Genomic DNA, 20,920 nt, shown 5'->3' on the forward strand with positions numbered 1-20,920 from the left:
CAAGATGGAGCCTTCCCTGTTTATATTGGTTGAATTATTAAGAACAACTTTCCACAATCTTTTCGTTAGATATCGCATTATCCATTGGTTCTCTGTATCATCAATTAGATAAAACCTCTTTTTCATCTAGGAAAATACTGTGATTCACCTAGTCAAATGCCTTACATAGACGACAGAAAATCCTAGCCAGTGCTATACTTTATTTAATGTTTGTAAAATTTCGTGAATGCACGCGTAAATAGTTGCGGTTTATAAGGCTACATACTTCCAGCCCAAGCAGCAAGTAACATTTGTTATTACACTCGGTATGAATACTTACGATACGAATCTGTTAATGCATGCCGACAAATGTATTCGCTCTGTTTACTAATTTCGCGAATAACATTAACATAAAGCGTATTTCTATCACTTGACCTTGGACAGATAACATATCAATAATCACCACTACAGTAGCATTTATAGAAGTTGTGTACTATATGTATCTACATATTTCACTGTATGCATTAATTGTAGCCGGCCGCGGTGGTCTAGCGGTTCTAGGCGCTCAGTCCGGAACCGCGCGACTGCTACAGTCGCAGGTTCGAATCCTGCCTCGGGCTGGATGTGTGTGATGTCCTTAGGTTAGTTGGGTTTAAGTAGTTCTAAGTTCTAGGGGACTGATGATCACAGATGTTAAGTCCCATAGTGCTCAGAGCCATTTGAACCATTAATTGTAATTGTGGGAGTGTCAGTGTGTCACATGGCTGGGTTCAGTCTTGTGTAAGGAGAAGAGCATGCTGACAAATATTTGCATATGTATGTTCGTTCATGATGAAATATTTTTGCACTTAACTGGTTTGACAGAAGGGGCGTGGCATCTCAAGTATTATTTAGGCAGCCAATTGGTGTGGTGTATATTTTCTGTGATGAGCTATTACATGTTTGTGAGAGTACTGTGTATTCTGGGGCCGGCCGCGGTGGCCGTGCGGTTCTAGGCGCTCCAGTCCGGAGCCGCGCTGCTGCTACGGTCGCAGGTTCGAATCCTGCCTCGGGCACGGGTGTGTGTGATGTCCTTAGGTTAGTTAGGTTTAAGTAGTTCTAAGTTCTAGGGGACTAATGACCACAGCAGTTGAGTCCCATAGTGCTCAGAGCCATTTTTGTATTCTGGGAATCCAAGTTTATGTTCAGTGAGAGAAAAGTACTGGCTACGTACATATTCACTGATTACAGTGGTAGGATATTGAAAGCACGTTTACTGTTTACAAGCTCCAGGAAATCTTGGTTGTTCATTAGTCAGCACACAGAGAAGTGAGAGACAAGAAGGACCGTTTTATATGGCGACCGTGACAGGACGCAGTTAGAACCATTTTAGGATACCCTCATTAAACCACTTTCCTGTGACATCAAAATTAACGTAGTTCCTGGCGATGTCGGCGATTGGGGGCACACTTTGTAATTGATTGGATAAGATAGTATCATAAATTACACTGACCATTTTTATCCACTGACAGTGAGTTACAGAAGCCCAAACGAATCAGCTGGACCAGCTGCGCAGCGTTGCAGGAGGGTGCTGGTACTCACAGGAGAGCAGGGAGTCGTTGTGCAGCGCCTGCGGCACGTCGGTGAAGCGCCTGGAGCCGTTGATTACCCAGCGTCCCCCGCGGCCGTCCAGCAGGCTGAGCGAACTTCCCAGCTCCGACACGTCCGCCTGCTGGGCCAGGAACCTGCGGCACACAAGGGCAGCCGCTGGTGACGGCACTCTGGAGTAGAGATGGGTCGAACTCGTTCCTTCCCGTGAACTACTTCATTCATTTCACTCTTTGCCGTGAAGCGTTCAAACGAAGTAGTTCATTCGTGAAGTACGGAGGCCTGGCGAAGTTGCCCAGTTCGCCGCGGCTACGCTCGCTTCGCCTCGCTCATACAATAAAGCTTCGTAATACTTCATAATTTTACCAACAGATGGCCGAACTATGCAGTAACGTGCACGCAACGTTTTACGCTCTTACAGCGTCTGAGTTAACTTAAATAGAGCATGGTCGAAGGGGACAAAGGGAAGATAAACAGAGAAGCCTGTCACATATAAAGAAGGTATTACATTTAATCTTGCTCGACATTTTCTCATGAAGCGCCCAAAATAGTCTTTATCTGCCAAATGAAACATTATTTGTTTTATTCATGGACTGAAAACTAGGACTACCAACGAAATGCAGTACAATTTTATGTTCGTTTTAAAATTTAATCCAAAATAGAATGAGTATGTTTACCACTGTCACAAAATCTATATACCTAAGATAAGTAATTATTTAGAAGTTTTCCTCTAGATTTTATTTTTGTTGAGAATAATAATCCTCCAGATTCAAAACGCAAACTGTCACCTGTAGTCGTTGGTACGATTTCAGGTAAAATCCCTCTTTTAGTGTTATTAGTAAACCTTTTATTTTCATATTGGCTGTGCGTGCTCACACAGCCACCCTCTTCGTTTGTATCTTTAATATTTATTTGTCTGAAAGCGCAGCCAACTGTAGGCTACCCGTAGACGCGAAGTTTAACTGCACAAATAGTCACGGGTAATGATGTCTGCACTACAGGAAGCAGCTGACGCTGCCTTCCCCTCGCCCCTCACCACCCCAACCCCTCGTAAACCTATCGTTCCCCACAAACACCGCGCGATTCGTCGACAGGCAGTAGAGGGAGGACTTAAGGTTGACTGAAGTGAAGGGAGGGTGAGTGACGTAGAGCCGATGTAGTGGGGGAGGGAGAGGGGAAGAGAGTGAGTGAACTAGAAAAAAGTGTGGAGTGTGCTATCTGTGAAGAGTTTGAAGTACCAGTTCATTGAATTTGAGTGGTTAGTTCACACTTCACTGGTGTGAAGCGTTCATTTGAACGACTCATTCACGAGCTCCCCATCACTACTCTGGAGGCAAGTGCAAACTCTGGGGGCCGACAGCGCGGGGAAGGAATACAAATCAGCGACGAATAGCTCAAACAGCGTTTGACGGTACAGATTACATTTCATTGCAAACACTTTAGTTTTATGAAATTAAACGTTTATCCAACAGATACTCCGCGACGTACTTAACAGAAAGAATGGTCACAGTGCACTGCGCAATCTAAGATAATATAGACAGAATCCAACATAATACAGGGTGTCCCACTCAAACCTCCCTGATTTCAAAGACCCAGGAAGAAAAAACCACAGCAGAAACGACAATGAAAAATGGACAACATTGTAGAGCATCTCAAAGAATTTATTTATTGATCATCAGTACACCTCTCCCTTTTCACCATGCTTCAATTATACCACGATTAGTGTTATATGTATTTTATTCTGTATGTTTTTGAATAACGAGCTATGTAAATTTTTGGAGCGCTCAGATCAACCGATCCGTGAGAACGCAGCATGTCATTCTCAATGGAGAGAAGTCTTCTGAAGTAAGAGTGATCTCAGGTGTGCCGCAGGGGAGTGTCCGTAGGACCGTTGCTACTCACAGTATACATAAATCACCTTGTGGGTAACATCGCAAGTTCACTGGGGCTTTTGCGGATGATGCTGTGGTATATCGAGAGGTTGTAACAATGGAAAATTGTACTGAAATGCAGGAGGATCTGCAGCGAATTGACGCATGGTGCAGGCAATGGCAATTAAATCTCAATGTAGACAAGTGTAATGTGCTGCGAATATACAGAAAGAAAGATCCACTATCATTTAGCTACAATATAGCAGGTCAGCAACTGGAAGCAGTTAATTCCGTGAATTATCTGGGAGGAGGCATTAAGAGTGATTTAAATTGGAGTGATCATATAAAGTTGGTCGTCGGTAAAGCGGATGCCAGACTGAGCTTCATTGGAATAATCCTAAGAAAATGCAATCCGAAAACAAACGAAGTAGGTTACAGTACACTTGTTCGCCCGCTGCTTGTATACTGCTCAGCAGTGTGGGATCCGTACCAGACAGGGTTGATAGAAGAGATAGAGAAGATCCAACGGAGAGCAGGATCATTTAGTAATCGCGAAAGCGTTACGGAGATGATAGATAAACTCCTGTGGAAGGCTCTGCAGGAGAGACCCTCAGTAGCCGGGTACGGGCTTTTGTTGAAGTTTCGAGAACATACCTTCACCGAGGAGTCAAGCAGTATTTTGCTCCCTCCTACGTATATCTCGCGAAGATGCCATGAGGATAAAATCAGAGAGATCCGAGCCCACACAGAGGCATACCGACAATCTTTCTTTCCACGAACAATACGAGACTGGAATAGAAGGGAGAACTGATAGAGGTACTCAAAGTACTCTCCGCCACACACCGTCAGGTGGCTTGAGGAGTATGGATGTAGATGTAGATGTACGAAGAATATCGAGTCTATATTCAATTTCTTGCCAAGTTCTTTGTAACATTTCCTCTGTTACTGTTGCAATCGCATTAGTGATACGATATCGCAACGTAGGAATATCGCCCACATTGTTCGCATACACGCGATCCTTCAAGAATCCTCACATGAAGAAATCAAGCGGCGTAATGTCGGGTGAACGTGGTGGCCAGACAGTGGGTTCTCCGCGCCCGATCCAACGATTGGGAAATTTCCTATCCAGGGACTTGCGAACAGCCGTTGACCAATGCGGCGGAGATCCATCTTGTTGAAAAATGATGTTGGGTTGCAAGTCTTGTATCTGGGGGTACACAAACTGCTCCAACATGTCCAGATACACTGACCCATTCACTGTTTGTTCCGCAAAGAACAACGGTCCAACAAACCTGTCGTGCATTAGCCCGCACCAGACGTTTAGTTTAGGGCTATCACGAACATGTTCAGTGACAACGTGCGGATTTTGCGATCCCAAATCCGAACATTATGCCTATTGACCCTTTCTGATAGATGAAACGTTGCCTCATCTGAGAATAAAATCTTTCCAGGTAGCTGGTATCCATATCAATATGCGGCAGCATACCCGCAGCAAATTGTTGTCGGCGTGGTTTGTCGTTCGGCGTCAGATTGTTGCAGAATTTGCACTTTGTAAGCACACATACGAAGGCGATGGTGAACTACATGATACAATGTTGATTGAGGTACATCAGGTTGCCTAGATGCTTGACGAATTGACTTATGTGGGCTTCTGAGAAACGTTTGTCTGATGTCCTCCACTGTCTCTTCTGAAATTCCATAACTTGCACCGCCAGAATGTTTCAGAACACTTCCTGTTGCCAGAAACTTCCTATACCATTCCTTAATTGTTTTCACGTCAGGTGGCTCACATTCATACACACGACGATGATTTCTTTGCACAGTAACCGACGATTTTATTTCTGCAAACCACACTACGGCTTGCGCACGCTGCTGTGCAGTCGCCATTTTCAATTCATGCGACCATGCGGGACTGTGGCGACGGTACTTGGCACTTCTGACGTGGGAGTATAAATTCTTTGAGATGCTCTACAATGTGGTGCATTTTTCATTGTCATATCTACTGTGATTTATATCTCCTGATGCCTTGAAATCAGGGAGGTTTGAGTGGGACATCCTGCATAGACAGAAAAATTGTAAATAATTTGTCTAAACTAAATATTTTTACTGTTGTATGAGCTCTTCTATAGACAGCCAGTATACAGCTATATTCAAATATAAATTATGTAAAGGATAATGTAAAACGAATCGTCGCTCGGATGTGCTATAAATGGTACAGCCAATCAAACCAACATGTAACGTAAACTGAGTACTGAGAACAAAAAATGCAGTGTAGTAAACACATAGTGAGTGGTGAAACGGCAATGTTACAACGTGCTCCTATTTCTACATCTGTACTCCATAAGCCATCTTATGGTGTGTGGCGGAGGTTGGTTGCTCGGTTTGGAGATTAAAGGGACTAAACTACTAGGTTATCAGTCCCTCTTTCCTTAGTCACACAGGTCACGGGTTACAACCATACCCAATAACAATCGTATCACCTGAAATCCAGGGAACGAACAAAATGCGTAAAACGATGTGTGTAACCATACTTAACTAAAAAAACAAAAGTAGCAAGTCAAAACTGGAAATATCAACTAAAAGGAAAAAGTGGTAGAAGGTTTCAAGATAGTAGACGGCCTCAGCAAGAATAAAAAAGGATGAGCCATCCACTCTACAACACACTAAAATCTCCAGCCTAAACACACAACGCAAGAGAAACACAGATAGTGAAAAGACGACCATCAAGTCGAACAGGCAACACCAGAAGGAGAGAGGAAGAATTAAAATGCAGGTAAAGAGAGGGCCTGGGTGATACGCCCAGGCGCTCACCCTTAGATTGAGTATTAAGAACTCGAATCAGACTTAAAACTAGATCACCTGTTGAGGCACTGTCACCTAACAATATACACTACTGGCCATTAAAATTGCTACACCACGAAGATGACGTGCTACAGACGCGAAATTTAACCGACAGGAAGAAGATGCTGTGATATGCAAACGATTAGTTTTCAGAGCATTCACACAAGGTTGGCGCCGGTGGCGACACCTACAACGTGCTGACATGAGGAAAGTTTCCAACCGATTTCTCATACACAAACAGCAGCTGACCGTCGTTGCCTGGTGAAACGTTGTTGTGATGCCTCGTGTAAGGAGGAGAAATGCGCAACACCACATTTCCGACTTTGATAAAGGTCGGATTGTAGCCTATCGCGATTGCGGTTCATCGTATCGCGACATTGCTGCTCGCGTTGGTCGAGATACAATGACTGTTAGCAGAATATGGAATCGGTGGGTTCAGGAGGGTAATGCGGAACGCCGTGCTGGATCCCAACGGCCTCGTATCACTAGCAGTCGAGATGACAGGCATCTTATCCGCACGGCTGTAACGGATCGTGCAGCCACGATCCCTGAGTCAACAGATGGGGACGTTTGCAAGATAACGACCATCTGCACTAACAGTTCGAAGACGTTTGCAGCAGCATGGACTATCAAATCGGAGACCATGGCTGCGGTTACCCTTGACGCTGCATCACAGACAACGACGAACCTGGGTGCACGAATGGCAAAACGTCATTTTTTCGGATGAATCCAGGTTCTGTTTACAGAATCATGATAGTCGCATCCGTGTTTGGCAACATCGCAGTGAACGCACATTGGAAGCGTATATTCGTCATCGCCATACTGGCGTATCATCCGGCGTGATGGTATGGGGTGCCATTGGTTACACGTCTCGGTCACCTCTTGTTCGCACTGACGGCACTTTGAACAGCGGACGTTACATTTCAGATGTGTTACTACCCGTGGCTCTACCCTTCATTCGATCCCTGCGAAACCGTACATTTCAACACGATAATGCACGACCGCATGTTGCAGGTCCTGTACGGACCTTTCTGGGTACAGAAAATGTTCGACTGCTGCCCTGGCCAGCACATTCTCCAGATCTCTCACCAATTGAAAACGTCTGGTCAATGGTGGCTGAGCAACTGGCTCGTCACAGTACGCCAGTCACTACTCTTGATGACCTGTGGTATCGTGTTGAAGCTGTATGGGCAGCTGTTCCTGTACACGCCATGCATGCTCTGTTTGACTCAATGCCCAGGCGTATCAAGGCCGTTATTACGGCCAGAGGTGGTTGTTCTGGGTACTGATTTCTCAGGATCTATGCACCCAAATTGCGTGAAAATGTAATTACATGTCAGTTCTAGTATAACATATTTGTCCAATGAATACCCGTTTATCATCTGCATTTCTTCTAGGTGTAGCAATTTTAATGGCCAGTAGTGGTGGTAGAGCGTGAGGAAGGTTAAAAGTCCGCCTTAGGGCGGTTAGTTTTTGACTGTCCAACAAGATGTGGACCACTGTCACGCTTGAACCACAGTGACACTGAGGTGTTTCCTCTCAATGTGTCAGTTGACCGTGAGACAGCGAAGTATGGTCGATGCGGAGCCGGCGAAGGACAATGGAGTCGCTGAAGGACCTCCAGACATTCGTCGCCTCCTTCACCGTACCTAACTTATTCGGGAAAGTCAGAGAGCGCCATTCACTAATCCAGAGCCCAAAAAACCTTCCAGCGTAATACCGATCGAAGATCAGATTCCGGTATGCCGATTTCCAGACACGATTTACTAGTAGCCTCTTTGGCTAGCCTGTCGGCAAGTTCATTTCCCGGGATTCCGGCGTATCCCATGGTCCATACGAAGACCACTGAATGTCCACGTTTTTGGAGGACGTAAACGGATTCTTGGATGGCTGTTCCATTTCCAGACGGTGCGCGGGAAGAACGACTATGGGCAATCATCTGTAGGACATCCACATTCACTGTTTTTTCTTTTCTTTTGGTCATTCCGCAAGGCGCTATACATATGTGGAAGGAAGTAATTTGTTGCCCAACACTTCTTCGAATGTACGCCCTCGAAATTTCATCAGCTAGCTGTAAGTAGGCTGTTTATGTTTTCTTATTGGTAACGTTACGTAGCGCTCTGTATGAAAATCACTGGCTGTGCTGTGTGCAGTCTGTGGCTAGTTTGCATTGTTGTCTGCCATTGTAGTGTTGGGCAGCGGCAGCTGGATGTGAACAGCGCGTAGCGTTGCGCAGTTGGAGGTGAGCCGCCAGCAGTGGTGGATGTGGGGAGAGAGATGGCGGAGTTTTGTAATTTGTCATGAACTGCTATATATGTTATGACTATTAAGGTAAATACATTGTTTGTTCTCTATTAATATCTTTCATTTGCTAACTATCCCTATCAGTAGTTAGTGCCTTCCGTAGTTTGAATCTTTTATTTAGCTGGCAGTAGTGGCGCTCGCTGTATTCCAGTAGTTCGAGTAATGAAGATTTTTGTGAGGTAAGTGATTTCTTTGTTATTGTAATTACGATTATGAAAAATTTTAACAAATATGTATTGCCCAGTGCCCAAAACAATTTGTAAAATTTTTTGTGGGGAGCATTGGGGCTATGTAAGTAGGCTGTTTATGTTTTCTTATTGGTAACGTTACGTAGCGCTCTGTATGAAAATCACTGGCTGTGCTGTGTGCAGTCTGTGGCTAGTTTGCATTGTTGTCTGCCATTGTAGTGTTGGGCAGCGGCAGCTGGATGTGAACAGCGCGTAGCGTTGCGCAGTTGGAGGTGAGCCGCCAGCAGTGGTGGATGTGGTGTGGGGACAGAGATGGCGGAGTTTTGTAATTTGTCATGAACTGCTACATATATTATGACTATTAAGGTAAATACATTGTTTGTTCTCTATTAATATCTTTCATTTGCTAACTATCCCTATCAGTAGTTAGTGCTTTCCGTAGTTTGAATCTTTTATTTAGCTGGCAGTAGTGGCGCTCGCTGTATTGCAGTAGTTCGAGTAATGAAGATTTTTGTGAGGTAAGTGATTTCTGAAAGGTATAGTTTAATGTTACTCAGGGCCATTCTTTTGCAGGGATCTTTGATAGTCAGATTGCGTTGCGCTAAAAATATTGTGTGTCAGTTTAAGCACAGTCTTGTATAATTGTTCAAAGGGGACGTTTCATATGCTCTACGTGAGAAACAGCGCCTCTCTTGTAGCGACTGCCACTGGAGATTGCTATCTCCGTAACGCTCGCCCGCCCACTAAACGATCACGAAACGACACGCGCCACTCTTCCGTGGATTTTCTCTGTCTCTTTTCTTAATTTTACGTGGTAGGCAGAGTGATGAATTATTCTCAACAATCGGTCGAACAAGTGTTTTGTGAGCTACTTCTTCCGTGGATGAATTACACTAAAGACCCAAAGAAACTGGTAGACCTGCCTAATATCGTGTAGGGCCCCCGTGAGCACGCAGAAGTGTCGCAACACCACGTTGCATGGACTCGACTGATGTCTGAAGTACTGCTGGAGGGAACTGACCTAAGATTCCTGGAGGGCTGTCCATAAATCCGTTAGAGTACGACGGTGTGGAGATCTCTTCTGAACAGCGTGTTGGAAAGCATCCAAGATATACCCAATAATGTTCACGTCTGGGGAGTTTGGTGGCCAGCGGAAGTGTTTTAACTCAGAAGAGTGTTCGTGAAGCCACTCTATAGCAATTCTGGAAGCGTGGGGTGTCGCACCGACCCGCTGTCGTTGTCCCAGTCCGTTGGAATGCACAGTGGACATTAATGACTGCAGGTGATCAGACAGGATGCTTAGAACGTGTCACCTGTCGAAGTCGTATCTAGACGTATCAGGGGTCTCATATCACTCCAACCCATATCAGTAGTGTTCCGTTGAATGGTTCGCACGCGGACACTTGTTGATGGCTGCGCTGAAACTTGTTAATGGCCCAGCACTGAAATCTGCAGCAGTTTGCGGAAGGGCTGCATTTCTGTCACGTGGAACGATTCTCTTCAGTCGTTGTTGGTACCGTTCTTGCAGGATCTTTTTTCGACCGCAGCGATGTCGGGAGATTTGGTGTTTTACCGGATTCCAGTGTTCACGATACACTCGCGAAACGGTCGTACTGGAAAATTCCCACTCCGTCGCTACCTGGAAGATGCTGTGTCCCATCGCTGGTGCTGCGCCGACTATAACACCAAGTTCAAACTCACTTCAATCTTGACAACCTACTATTGCAGCAGCAGTAACCGATCTAACAACTGCGCCAGACACTTGTGGCTTTATATAGGCGTTGCTGACCGCACTGCCGTAATCTGCCTGTTTAAATATCTCTGTACAGGGCTATTACAAATGATTGAAGCGATTTCATAAATTCACTGTAGCTCCATTCATTGACATATGGTCACGACACACTACACATACGTAGAAAAACTCATAAAGTTTTGTTCGGCTGAAGTCGCACTTCAGGTTTCTGCCGTCAGAGCGCTCGAGAGCGCAGTGAGACAAAATGACGACAGGAGCCGAGAAAGCGTATGTCGTGTTTGAAATGCACTCACATCAGTCAGTCATAACAGTGCAACGACACTTCAGGACGAAGTTCAACAAAGATCCACCAACTGCTAACTCCATTCGGCGATGGTATGCGCAGTTTAAAGCTTCTGGATGCCTCTGTAAGGGGGAATCAATGGGTCGGCCTGCAGTGAGCGAAGAAACGGTTGAACGCGTGCGGGCAAGTTTCACGTGTAGCCCGCGGAAAATTGGCTCATGCCACAACTGGAGACCGACAGCGCCGACTTCATCTTTCAACAGGATGGTGCTTCACCGCACTTCCATCATGATGTTCGGCATTTCTTAAACAGGAGATTGGAAAACCGATGGATCGGTCGTGGTGGAGATCATGATCAGCAATTCATGTCATGGCCTCCACGCTCTCCCGACTTAACCCCATGCGATTTCTTTCTGTGGGGTTATGTGAAAGATTCAGTGTTTAAACCTCCTCTACCAAGAAACGTGCCAGAACTGCGAGCTCGCATCAACGATGCTTTCGAACTCATTGATGGGGACATGCTGCGCCGAGTGTGGGAGGAACTTGATTATCGGCTTGATGTCTGCCGAATCACTAAAGGGGCACATATCGAACATTCGTGAATGCCTAAAAAAACTTTTTGAGTTTTTGTATGTGTGTGCAAAGCATTGTGAAAATATCTCAAATAATAAAGTTATTGTAGAGCTGTGAAATCGCTTCAATCATTTGTAATAACCCTGTATTTGAAAACGCATATCAATACCAGTTGCTTTGGCGCTTCAATATAGTTAATTAACCATGCTGGTAGACATTACTGTCTGAATTTAATCATTTCCACAAACGGTAGTTTGGAGTTGCCTGTTTACTGTGCTGGAATCGGCTTTCGTGTGCATCGTCAGCATGATTATATTGAATCTGTTTGTGCTAACAGATAAGAAAATTACCAGTATAGGTTAGTCACAAATGAAGTAAGGCGTCCTAGATCAGACCCGTTGCCTCAGAAAGTGATGAAATCAAATAAGCGTGCCTACAAGCGAACATGAAACAAAGAAGTGAGTGATAAGCGTAAGTTGTTGTGTAGGTGCAAAGAAAGAATGTCCCGGAAGTTAGTTAGAGGACTAATATATTTATATGAAAAGAATCTTGTACATTTGTCCGAAAAATTAAAAAGCACTAAAACGTCCGTTACACAGAAATGACAAATGGAGAGTAGCGAAACCTTCAGCATTACTTCTACATCTACATCTACATCCATATTCCGCAAGCCACCTGACGTTGTGTGGCGGAGGGTACCTTGAGTACCTCTATTCCAGTCTCTTATTGTTCGTGGAAAGAAGGATTGTCGGTATGCCTCTGTGTGGGCTCTAATATCTCTGATTTTATCCTCACGGTCTCTTCGCGAGATATACGTAGGAGGGAGCAAAATACTGCTTCACTCCTCAGTGAAGGTATGTTCTCGAAACTTCAACAAAAGCCCGTACCGAGCTACTGAGCGTCTCTCCTGCAGAGTCTTCCACTGGAGTTTAGCTGTCATCTCCGTAACGCTTTCGCGATTACTAAATGATCCTGTAACGAAGCGAGCTGCTCTCCGTTGGATCTTCTCTATCTCTTCTATCAACCCTTCTTGCCCTAAATTGTTGGCCGAACGGTTCTAGGCTCTTCAGTCTGAAACCGTGCGACTGCTCTGGTAGCAGGTTCGAATCCTGCCCCGGGCATGGATGTGTGCGATGCCCTTAAGTTAGTTAGGTTTAAGTAATTCTAAGTACTAGGGGAGTAGTGAACTCCGATGTTAAGTCCCATAGTGTTCAGAGCCATTTGAAGCATTTTGAACCTAAATTGTACTTAATTACGTAAAAAAATTTCTTTCTTTTTCAGACAAGTTATATTATTATTATTATTATTACTATTATTATTATTGGCAGTGGCTGTAATTGTATACACTTGCCGGCCGGGTTGGCCAGGCGGTTCTAGGCGCTACAGTCAGGAACCGCGCGACCGCTACGGTCGAAGGTTCGAATACTGCCTCGGGCATGGATGTGTGTGGTGTCCTTAGGTTAGTTAGGTTTAAGTAGTTCTAAGTTCTAGGGGATTGATGACCTCAGAAGTTAAGTCCCATAGTGCTCAGAGCCATTTGAACCAATCTCGCAAGTATCTCATCTGTCTCAATATCTGCCATTTCGTTCAATGATTTAAAAGAGTAACCATATCACAAACCTTCCGCGATGAAACAGTTTCGAAATACTGAATTCTGTAATCTTCAGTTTCGGTGCTGTTGCCGTGTGCACGATAATTAATGGAGAACTGAATAACGAAACAGATGAATTGTCCACGGTCTTTTACCACTAATTTCAGTCATTGCGTAAGAGGCTGCGGCGCGTAAGAGGCAACCTTGACCCGCGTTTCCTTCTGAGACACAGACGGCGATACCCGGTTGGCGGTCTTTAGCTGCACTCGTTGACATCAAAACACGCTCTACCGATTACGGTGCTTGCTGTGCCGCTTTCTGGATGAAAAGATTTGGAAAAAACAATGCCTTTGGAAAGTCAATGAACAGGTTTTAATCTCGACCGGTTTCGATCATACATTTTCTTCTTCAGGAACAAAAATTTTCAGGTGGAACATGGTGAATAAATGGTCCAAGACCAATCGTTTTACTGCTGTGACGTAACGTAACAGTTCATCCAGCACAGCCTTTATGTACTGAAGAGCCAAAGAAAATGGTACACCTGTCTAATATTGCGTAGGGCGCACTCGAGCTCGCAGAAGTGCCGCAACACGATGTGGCATGGACTCGACTAGTGTCTGAAGTGGTGCTGATGGGAAATGACACCCTGAATTCTGCAGAGTTGTCCATAAATCCGTAAGAGTACGACGGGGTGGAGCACAGCACGTTGCAAGGCATCCCAGATATACGCAATAATGTTCATGTTTGAAAGTTTTGTGGTCAGCGGAAGTGGTTTAATTCAGAAGAGTGTTTCTGGAGCCACTCTGTAGCAATTTTAGACGTTTGGGGTGTCCCATTGTGCTGCTGGAATTCCCGAAGTCCGTCGGAATGCATAATGGGACATGAATGGATGCAGGTGATCAGGCAGGACGCTTACGTACGTGTCACTTGTGACTTAAGCCCTCGCAAGTTCAACTCGATTTCTGAACTGAAGGAAACACTTCATGGCATTCGCTTCAGAACTGCTACAAATTCGTCGGGCAAAAGACCTCGCCACTCGAACTGTCAAGACAACTGGCACTGTTAAACATATCCTACGACTTCCACATTGCTGACAACGGGTTATACACAATGTTGGTGACTACTTTGAAGGTCAGTAAAACTTTGAGACACGTTTATATTTTGTACGAGCAGTAAATCAATAGTTGCCACTATTAAAGTCCCTCGTATATAGAAAATAGCAACGGTCCTATCACATTTCCCTGGGGCAGGCCTGACGTTTCCCCTGTCTCCGATGAAGACTCGCCGACGAGGACAACATACAGGGTACTGTTACTTTAGCAGACTTCGAGGCAGTCACATACCGCGTTTTAAGGACAGACAGACACATAAAGTGTCACTGACAACGGTAATTCAGACAATCATTATACACTCCAAATAAGAACAGCGTGACTTCATTGTCCCAGGAAGGGGAAACTTTATTGACACATTCTTGGGGTCAGATACATCACATGATCACACTGACAGAACCACAGGCACATAGACACAGGCAACAGAGCATGCACAATGTCGGCACTAGTACAGTGTATATCCACCTTTCGCAGAAATGCAGGCTGCTATTCTCCCATGGTGACGATCGTAGAGATGCTGGATGTAGTCCTGTGGAACGGCTTGCCATGCCATTTCCACCTGGCGCCTCAGTTGGACCAGCGTTCGTGCTGGACGTGCAGACCGCGTGAGACGACGCTTCATCCAGTCCCAAACATGCTCAATGGGGGACAGATCCGGAGATCTTGCTGGCCAGGGTAGTTGACTTACACCTTCTAGAGCACGTTGAGTGGCACGGGATACATGCGGACGTGCATTGTCCTGTTGGAACAGCAAGTTCCCTTGCCGTTCTAGGAATGGTAGAACGATGGGTTCGATGACGGTTTCGATGTACCGTGCACTATTCAGTGTCCCCTCGACGATCACCAGTGGTGTACGGCCAGTGTAGGAGATCGCTCCCCACACCATGATGCCGGGTGTTGGCCCCGTGTGCCTCGGTCGTATGCAGTCCTGATTGTGGCGCTCACCTGCACGGCGCCAAACACGCATACGACCATCATTGGCATCAAGGCAGAAGCGACTCTCATCGCTGAAGACGACACGTCTCCATTCGTCCCTCCATTCACGCCTGTCGCGACACCACTGGAGGCGGGCTGCACGATGTTGGGGCGTGAGCGGAAGACGGCCTAACGGTGTGCGGGACCGTAGCCCAGCTTCATGGAGACGGTTGCGAATGGTCCTCGCCGATACCCCAGGAGCAACAGTGTCCCTAATTTGCTGGGAAGTGGCGGTGCGGTCCCCTACGGCACTGCGTAGGATCCTACGGTCTTGGCGTGCATCCGTGCGTCGCTGCGGTCTGGTCCCAGGTCGACGGGCACGTGCACCTTCCGCCGACCACTGGCGACAACATCGATGTACTGTGGAGGCCTCACGCCCCACGTGTTGAGCAATTCGGCGGTACGTCCACCCGGCCTCCCGCATGCCCACTATACGCCCTCGCTCAAAGTCCGTCAACTGCACATACGGTTCACGTCCACGCTGTCGCGGCATGCTACCAGTGTTAAAGACTGCGATGGAGCTCCGTATGCCACGGCAAACTGGCTGACACTGACGGCGGCGGTGCACAAATGCTGCGCAGCTAGCGCCATTCGACGGCCAACACCGCGGTTCCTGGTGTGTCCGCTGTGCCGTGCGTGTGATCATTGCTTGTACAGCCCTCACGCAGTGTCCGGAGCAAGTATGGTGGGTCTGACACACCGGTGTCAATGTGTTCTTTTTTCCATTTCCTGGAGTGTAGATTAATTTTTAGTCAATGAGACAACAGCAGTAGTGTACACAGACACCAGAGTTGGAAAGGAGATAACGTTTTCAGCGATCCTTGCTTGGTGATTTCAGATAATAATGGATAACGTGTGTGAAATCTTATGGGACTTAACTGCTAAGGTCACCAGTCCCTAAGCTTACACACTACTTAACCTAAATGATCCTAAGGACAAACACACACACCCACGCCCGAGGGAGGACTCGAACCTCTGCCGGGACCAGCCGGTGATTTCAGAAATTTTTACCAAACAGATGCTACAAACAAAGGCAAACGAAAATAAGCCACACTTACGGTAGCTATTGGAAAACGTATCTTGTGCAAGAAAAAACAGGGTAGTGAAATGTAGCCGAATTCAGTCTATGCTCAGAGAATTAAACAGGAAACGAGACATTAAAAGTACGCGGTGAGCTGTGTTCTTTGAGTAGCAAAATAATTGACGATGGCCGAAGTAGAGAGCGCATAAATGGAGACGAAATAGCGAGAAAAGAATTTCTGAAAAAAAGGAATTTGTGGAATTTTAGGAGTTCGTGGCGGCTCTGTTGCAAAAATACTTACCGGGTTTGTCGCCAGATAACATCGTGCAAGTCCGACATTACTTCACCGGAACAACTGTTATTGTGTTGTGATAGTTGTTGACGTCACTGCTGCAGGAAGCGACTCGTGATACTCGCGCGCGACCGCTACGCTCGCAGGTTCGAATCCTGCCTCGGGCATGGATGTGTGTGATGTCCTTAGGTTAGTTAGGTTTAAGTAGTTCTAAGTTCTAGGGGACTAATGACCACAGATGTTAAGTCCCATAGTGCTCAGAGCCATTTGAACCATTTTTTGATACTCGCGCGGCTGCATCGAACTTCATCGGTAACACTAGCAGTAATTACGTATGCGCGGAGAAGTACTCATAGTTGACGAAAAAGTAGCATTGATGAATGCCCTTGAGCACGCGCAGTGGGCCGTGACGCTGCTGTGGACAAAAGCTGAATTAACTCTCTACAGCCGGCCGCTGTGGCCGAGCGGTTCTAGGCACTTCAGTCTGGAACCGCACGCTGCTACGGTCGCTGGTTCGAATCCTGCATCGGGCATCGATGTGTGTGATGTTGATAGGTTAGTTAGGTTTAACTAGTTCTAAGTCTAGGGGACTGATGACCTCAGATGTTAAGTCCCACAGTGCTCAGAGCCATTTGAACCATTTTTGAACTCTCTACAGTGCGCTGTGTCGGATCAGATATCGAAGATCCTTTTATTTCCCGGTTTAATTTAATGGCAGTGAGCGATGTATTGCAAACTGTGCTTAGGTGAAGTCCCGCATCCCTGTTGAATAAGGCTGTCTGCTTTACTGCTAAGTATGACGATGATGAGGTCCCATAGTCCGAGGAGCGTAGGGTACGATGCGGGAGACCCGCATCGCCATATCAGGCAAGGTCCTAGCGGAGATGGGTTGCCGTTGCTTTCCTCCGACCGTCATTCGATTCTACACAGAGTACGCGAAAGAACTTGCCCCCCTTCTAACAGCCGTGTACCGCAAGTCTCTAGAGGTACGGAAGGTTCCAAATGATTGCAAAAGAGCACAGGTGGTCCCAGTTTTCAAGAAGGGTCGTCGAGCAGATGCGCAAAACTATAGGCCTATATCTCTGACGTCGATCTGTTGTAGAATTTTAGAACATGTTTTTTACTCGCGTATCATGTCATTTCTGGAAACCCAGAATCTACTCTGTAGGAATCAACATGGATTCCGGAAACAGCGATCGTGTGAGACCCAACTCGCTTTATTCGTTCATGAGACCTAGAAAATATTAGATACAGATGCCATTTTCCTTGACTTCCGGAAGGCGTTCGATACAGTTCCGCAATGTCGCCTGATAAAGTCAGAGCTTACGGAATATCAGACCAGCTGTGTGGCTGGATTGAAGAGTTTTTAGGAAACAGAACACAGCATGTTGTTCTCAATGGAGAGACGTCTACAGACGTTAAATTAACCTCTGGCGTACCACGGGGGAGTGTTGTGGGACCATTGCTTTTCACAATATATATAAATGACCTAGTAGGTAGTGTCGTAAGTTCCATGCGGCTTTTCGCGGATGATGCTGTAGTATACAGAGAAGTTGCAGCATTAGAAAATTGCAGCGAAATGCAGGAAGATCTGCAGCGGATAGGCACTTGGTGCAGGGAGTGGCAACTGACCCTTAACATAGACAAATGTAATGTATTGCGAATACATAGAAAGAAGGATCCTTTATTGTATGATTATATGATAGCGGAACAAACACTGGTAGCAGTTACTTCTGTAAAATATCTGTGAGTATGCGTACGGAACGATTTGAAGTGGAATGATCATATAAAATTAATTGTTGGTAAGGCGGGTGCCAAGTTGAGATTCATTGGGAGAGTCCTTAGAAAATGTAGTCCATGAACAAAGGAGGAGGCTTACAAAACACTCATTCGACCTATACTCGAGTATTGCTCATCAGTGTGGGATTCGTACCAGGTCGGGTTGACAGAGGAGATAGAGAAGGTCCAAAGAAGAGCGGCGCGTTTCGTCACAGGGTTATTTGGTAAGCGTGATAGCGTTACGGAGATGTTTAACAAACTCGAGTGGCAGACTCTGCAAGAGTAGCTTGCTGTCAAGGTTTCGACAGGGTGCGTTTCTGGATGAGGTGTCGAATATATTGCTTATACCTCTCTAGGAAATCACGAATGTAAAATTAGAGAGATTCAAGCGCGCACGGAGACTTTCCGGCAGTTGTTCTTCCCGCGAATCATACGCGAGTGGAACATGAAAGGGATGTAATAACAGTGGCACGTAAAGTGCCCTCCGTCACACACCGCTGGGTGGCTTGTGGAGTATAAATGTAGATGTAGATGTAGATGAATGATTATGATAAAGACGACACAACAACACCCTGTCATCTCGAGGCAGGGAAAATCCCTGACCCTGCCGGGAATCGAACCCGGGACCCTGTGCGCGGGAAGCGCCAACACTACCGCAACACCACGAGCTGCTCACACGGCTATGTATGGACTCTTTAATAATAAATCCCAGATGGATGATTCGGTGGATAAAATTTTATTCCTCTCATAAAACATGCCACGCCCCGCTTTAAGGTATTGCTCTGCTACTGCTGATTCGTCAGGCTGGTCCAGGCGTGTATGTCGATGGTGTTCAACGCAATGTTCTAGCATCTTGTGCCGTGTCTCCCCAATGTAAGAATTTCCCTTCTCGCAGGGAATCTTGTACACGCCTCGTTTCCTAAGGCCTGGATCTCCTTTAACAAAACGTAACAGGTTCCTCAGTTTGTGTCAGACAGAACGTACATCGGGACATACGTAAAACAAACACCGTCGGAACAGGTCTTGGAAACCCAGCGGGACCGACCGGCCGCCGTGTCATCCTCAGGCCTTAGGCGTCACTGGATGTGGTTGCGGCGGGGCGCGTGGTCAGCAGACTGTTCCCCTGACCATTGTAGGTTCCCGTGACCGGGTTCACTACTTTTCAGTCAAGTAACTCCTGGACTGGCCTCACACGGGCGGAGATCACCCCTCTTGCCAGCAGCGCTCGGCAGATCCGGATTGTGACCCACGCAAGTGCCAGACGAGCCTGGCAGCGCTGAACTTTGGCCATCCGACGGAAACCGGTTTACCACTGCGGAAAGGCCGTTGGCATCAGGACACATACAGTCAAAGAAAAAACAATTGAAAGCAAAATCTGAGAAAGTTGGAAACCCTAATAGAAACGAATGAAACTCTGGACCCAGAAATTGGCATTTACGGTACTAGATTTCGAAAAGAGTGATGACAAGAAAAACTACAAACTACTTTGCCACCCTAGAGAAATCTGTTTGGCTTACAAATAATGAATCGGGAGCTGATTTGTAAGTACCGGGTGATCAAAAAGTCAGTATAAATTTGAAAACTGAATAAATCACGGAAAAATGTCGATAGAGAGATACAAATTGACACACGCTTGGAATGACATGTTGTTTTATTAGAACCAAAAACATACAAAAGTTCAAAAAATGTCCGACAGGTGGCGCTTCATCTGATCAGAATAGCAATAATTAGCATAACAAAGTAAGACAAAGTAAAGATGATGTTTTTTTTTACAGGAAATGCTCAATATGTCCACCATCATTCCTCAACAATAGCTGTAGTCGAGGAATAATGTTGTGAACAGCACTGTAAAGCATGTCCGGAGTTAATGGTGAGGCATTGGCGTCGGATGTTGTCTTTCAGTATTCCCAGAGATGTCGGTCGATCACTTGCGACTTCAGGTAACCCCAAAGCCAATAATCGCACGGACTGAGGTCTGGGGACCTGGGAGGCCAAGCATGACGAAAGTGGCGGCTGAGCACACGATCATCACCAAACGACGCGCGCAAGACATCTTTCACGCGGGTGGAGCGCCATCCTGCATAAACATCGTACTTTCCAGCAGGTGTTTATCAGCCAGACTGGGGATGATGCGATTCTGTAACATATCGGCGTACCTCTCACCCGTCACGGTAGCAGTTACAAAACCAGGATCACGCATTTTCTCGAAGAAAAAAGGCCCGATAACGGTAGGTGTGGTAAATCCAACCCATACCGTCAGCGCCGGCTTTAGGGTGGGGCGACCCGGGCGGTCGCCCAGGGCGCCGGGGCCCAAGGGGCGCCACGTACTAAACGAATGTAAAAAAAAAAAAATACAATTTACAATCACCCATTTCGCGAAACTAAAATATTATTCAGTCTCATTCAACAAACGTCACTAATCTCACGAATGCGCGATGAATTCGGGGTAGCAGAAGAGAAATCATGCTGAATGCAATCTTCGTATTGTCTGCAACCATCCATGTTTGACACGGGCTAGCACGGGCTCTACCAAAGCGCCTCTCTTATTTGTTTCAAGAACTGCAACAAGGAAGAGCCCAGGCAGCCGCACCATCTCTCGTTCACAACAGAAGCTACCGGTCGCTCCAAATAATTCAATAAAAATATGGTACCCAATTCAAAATCAGTGTTTTTTCGTTATACATATTACCTTCTATATATAAAAATCAATTGTTGTGTGTTAGTCTCACCAAAACAAAGAAATGGCTTGACCAATTTGAATAATTTTTGTTTTG

At 46.0% G+C, this 20,920-nt stretch overlaps 1 protein-coding gene across 1 annotated transcript in view; it reads right to left on the reverse strand.

Annotated features, from left to right (window-relative positions):
• Positions 1-1,513: 1,513 nt before the first annotated feature.
• The window catches only part of LOC126150768 (uncharacterized), a 204,676-nt gene continuing 185,269 nt past the window's right edge, over positions 1,514-20,920 (reverse strand). Inside the window, exon 6 of the mRNA XM_049915897.1 lies at positions 1,514-1,703. Coding sequence (XP_049771854.1) covers positions 1,514-1,703 — 190 coding nt within the window. The remainder of the gene's footprint in view (positions 1,704-20,920) is intronic.

This window comes from Schistocerca cancellata, chromosome 2 (genome assembly GCF_023864275.1).
Source record: "Schistocerca cancellata isolate TAMUIC-IGC-003103 chromosome 2, iqSchCanc2.1, whole genome shotgun sequence".
Taxonomy (NCBI): domain Eukaryota; kingdom Metazoa; phylum Arthropoda; class Insecta; order Orthoptera; family Acrididae; genus Schistocerca; species Schistocerca cancellata.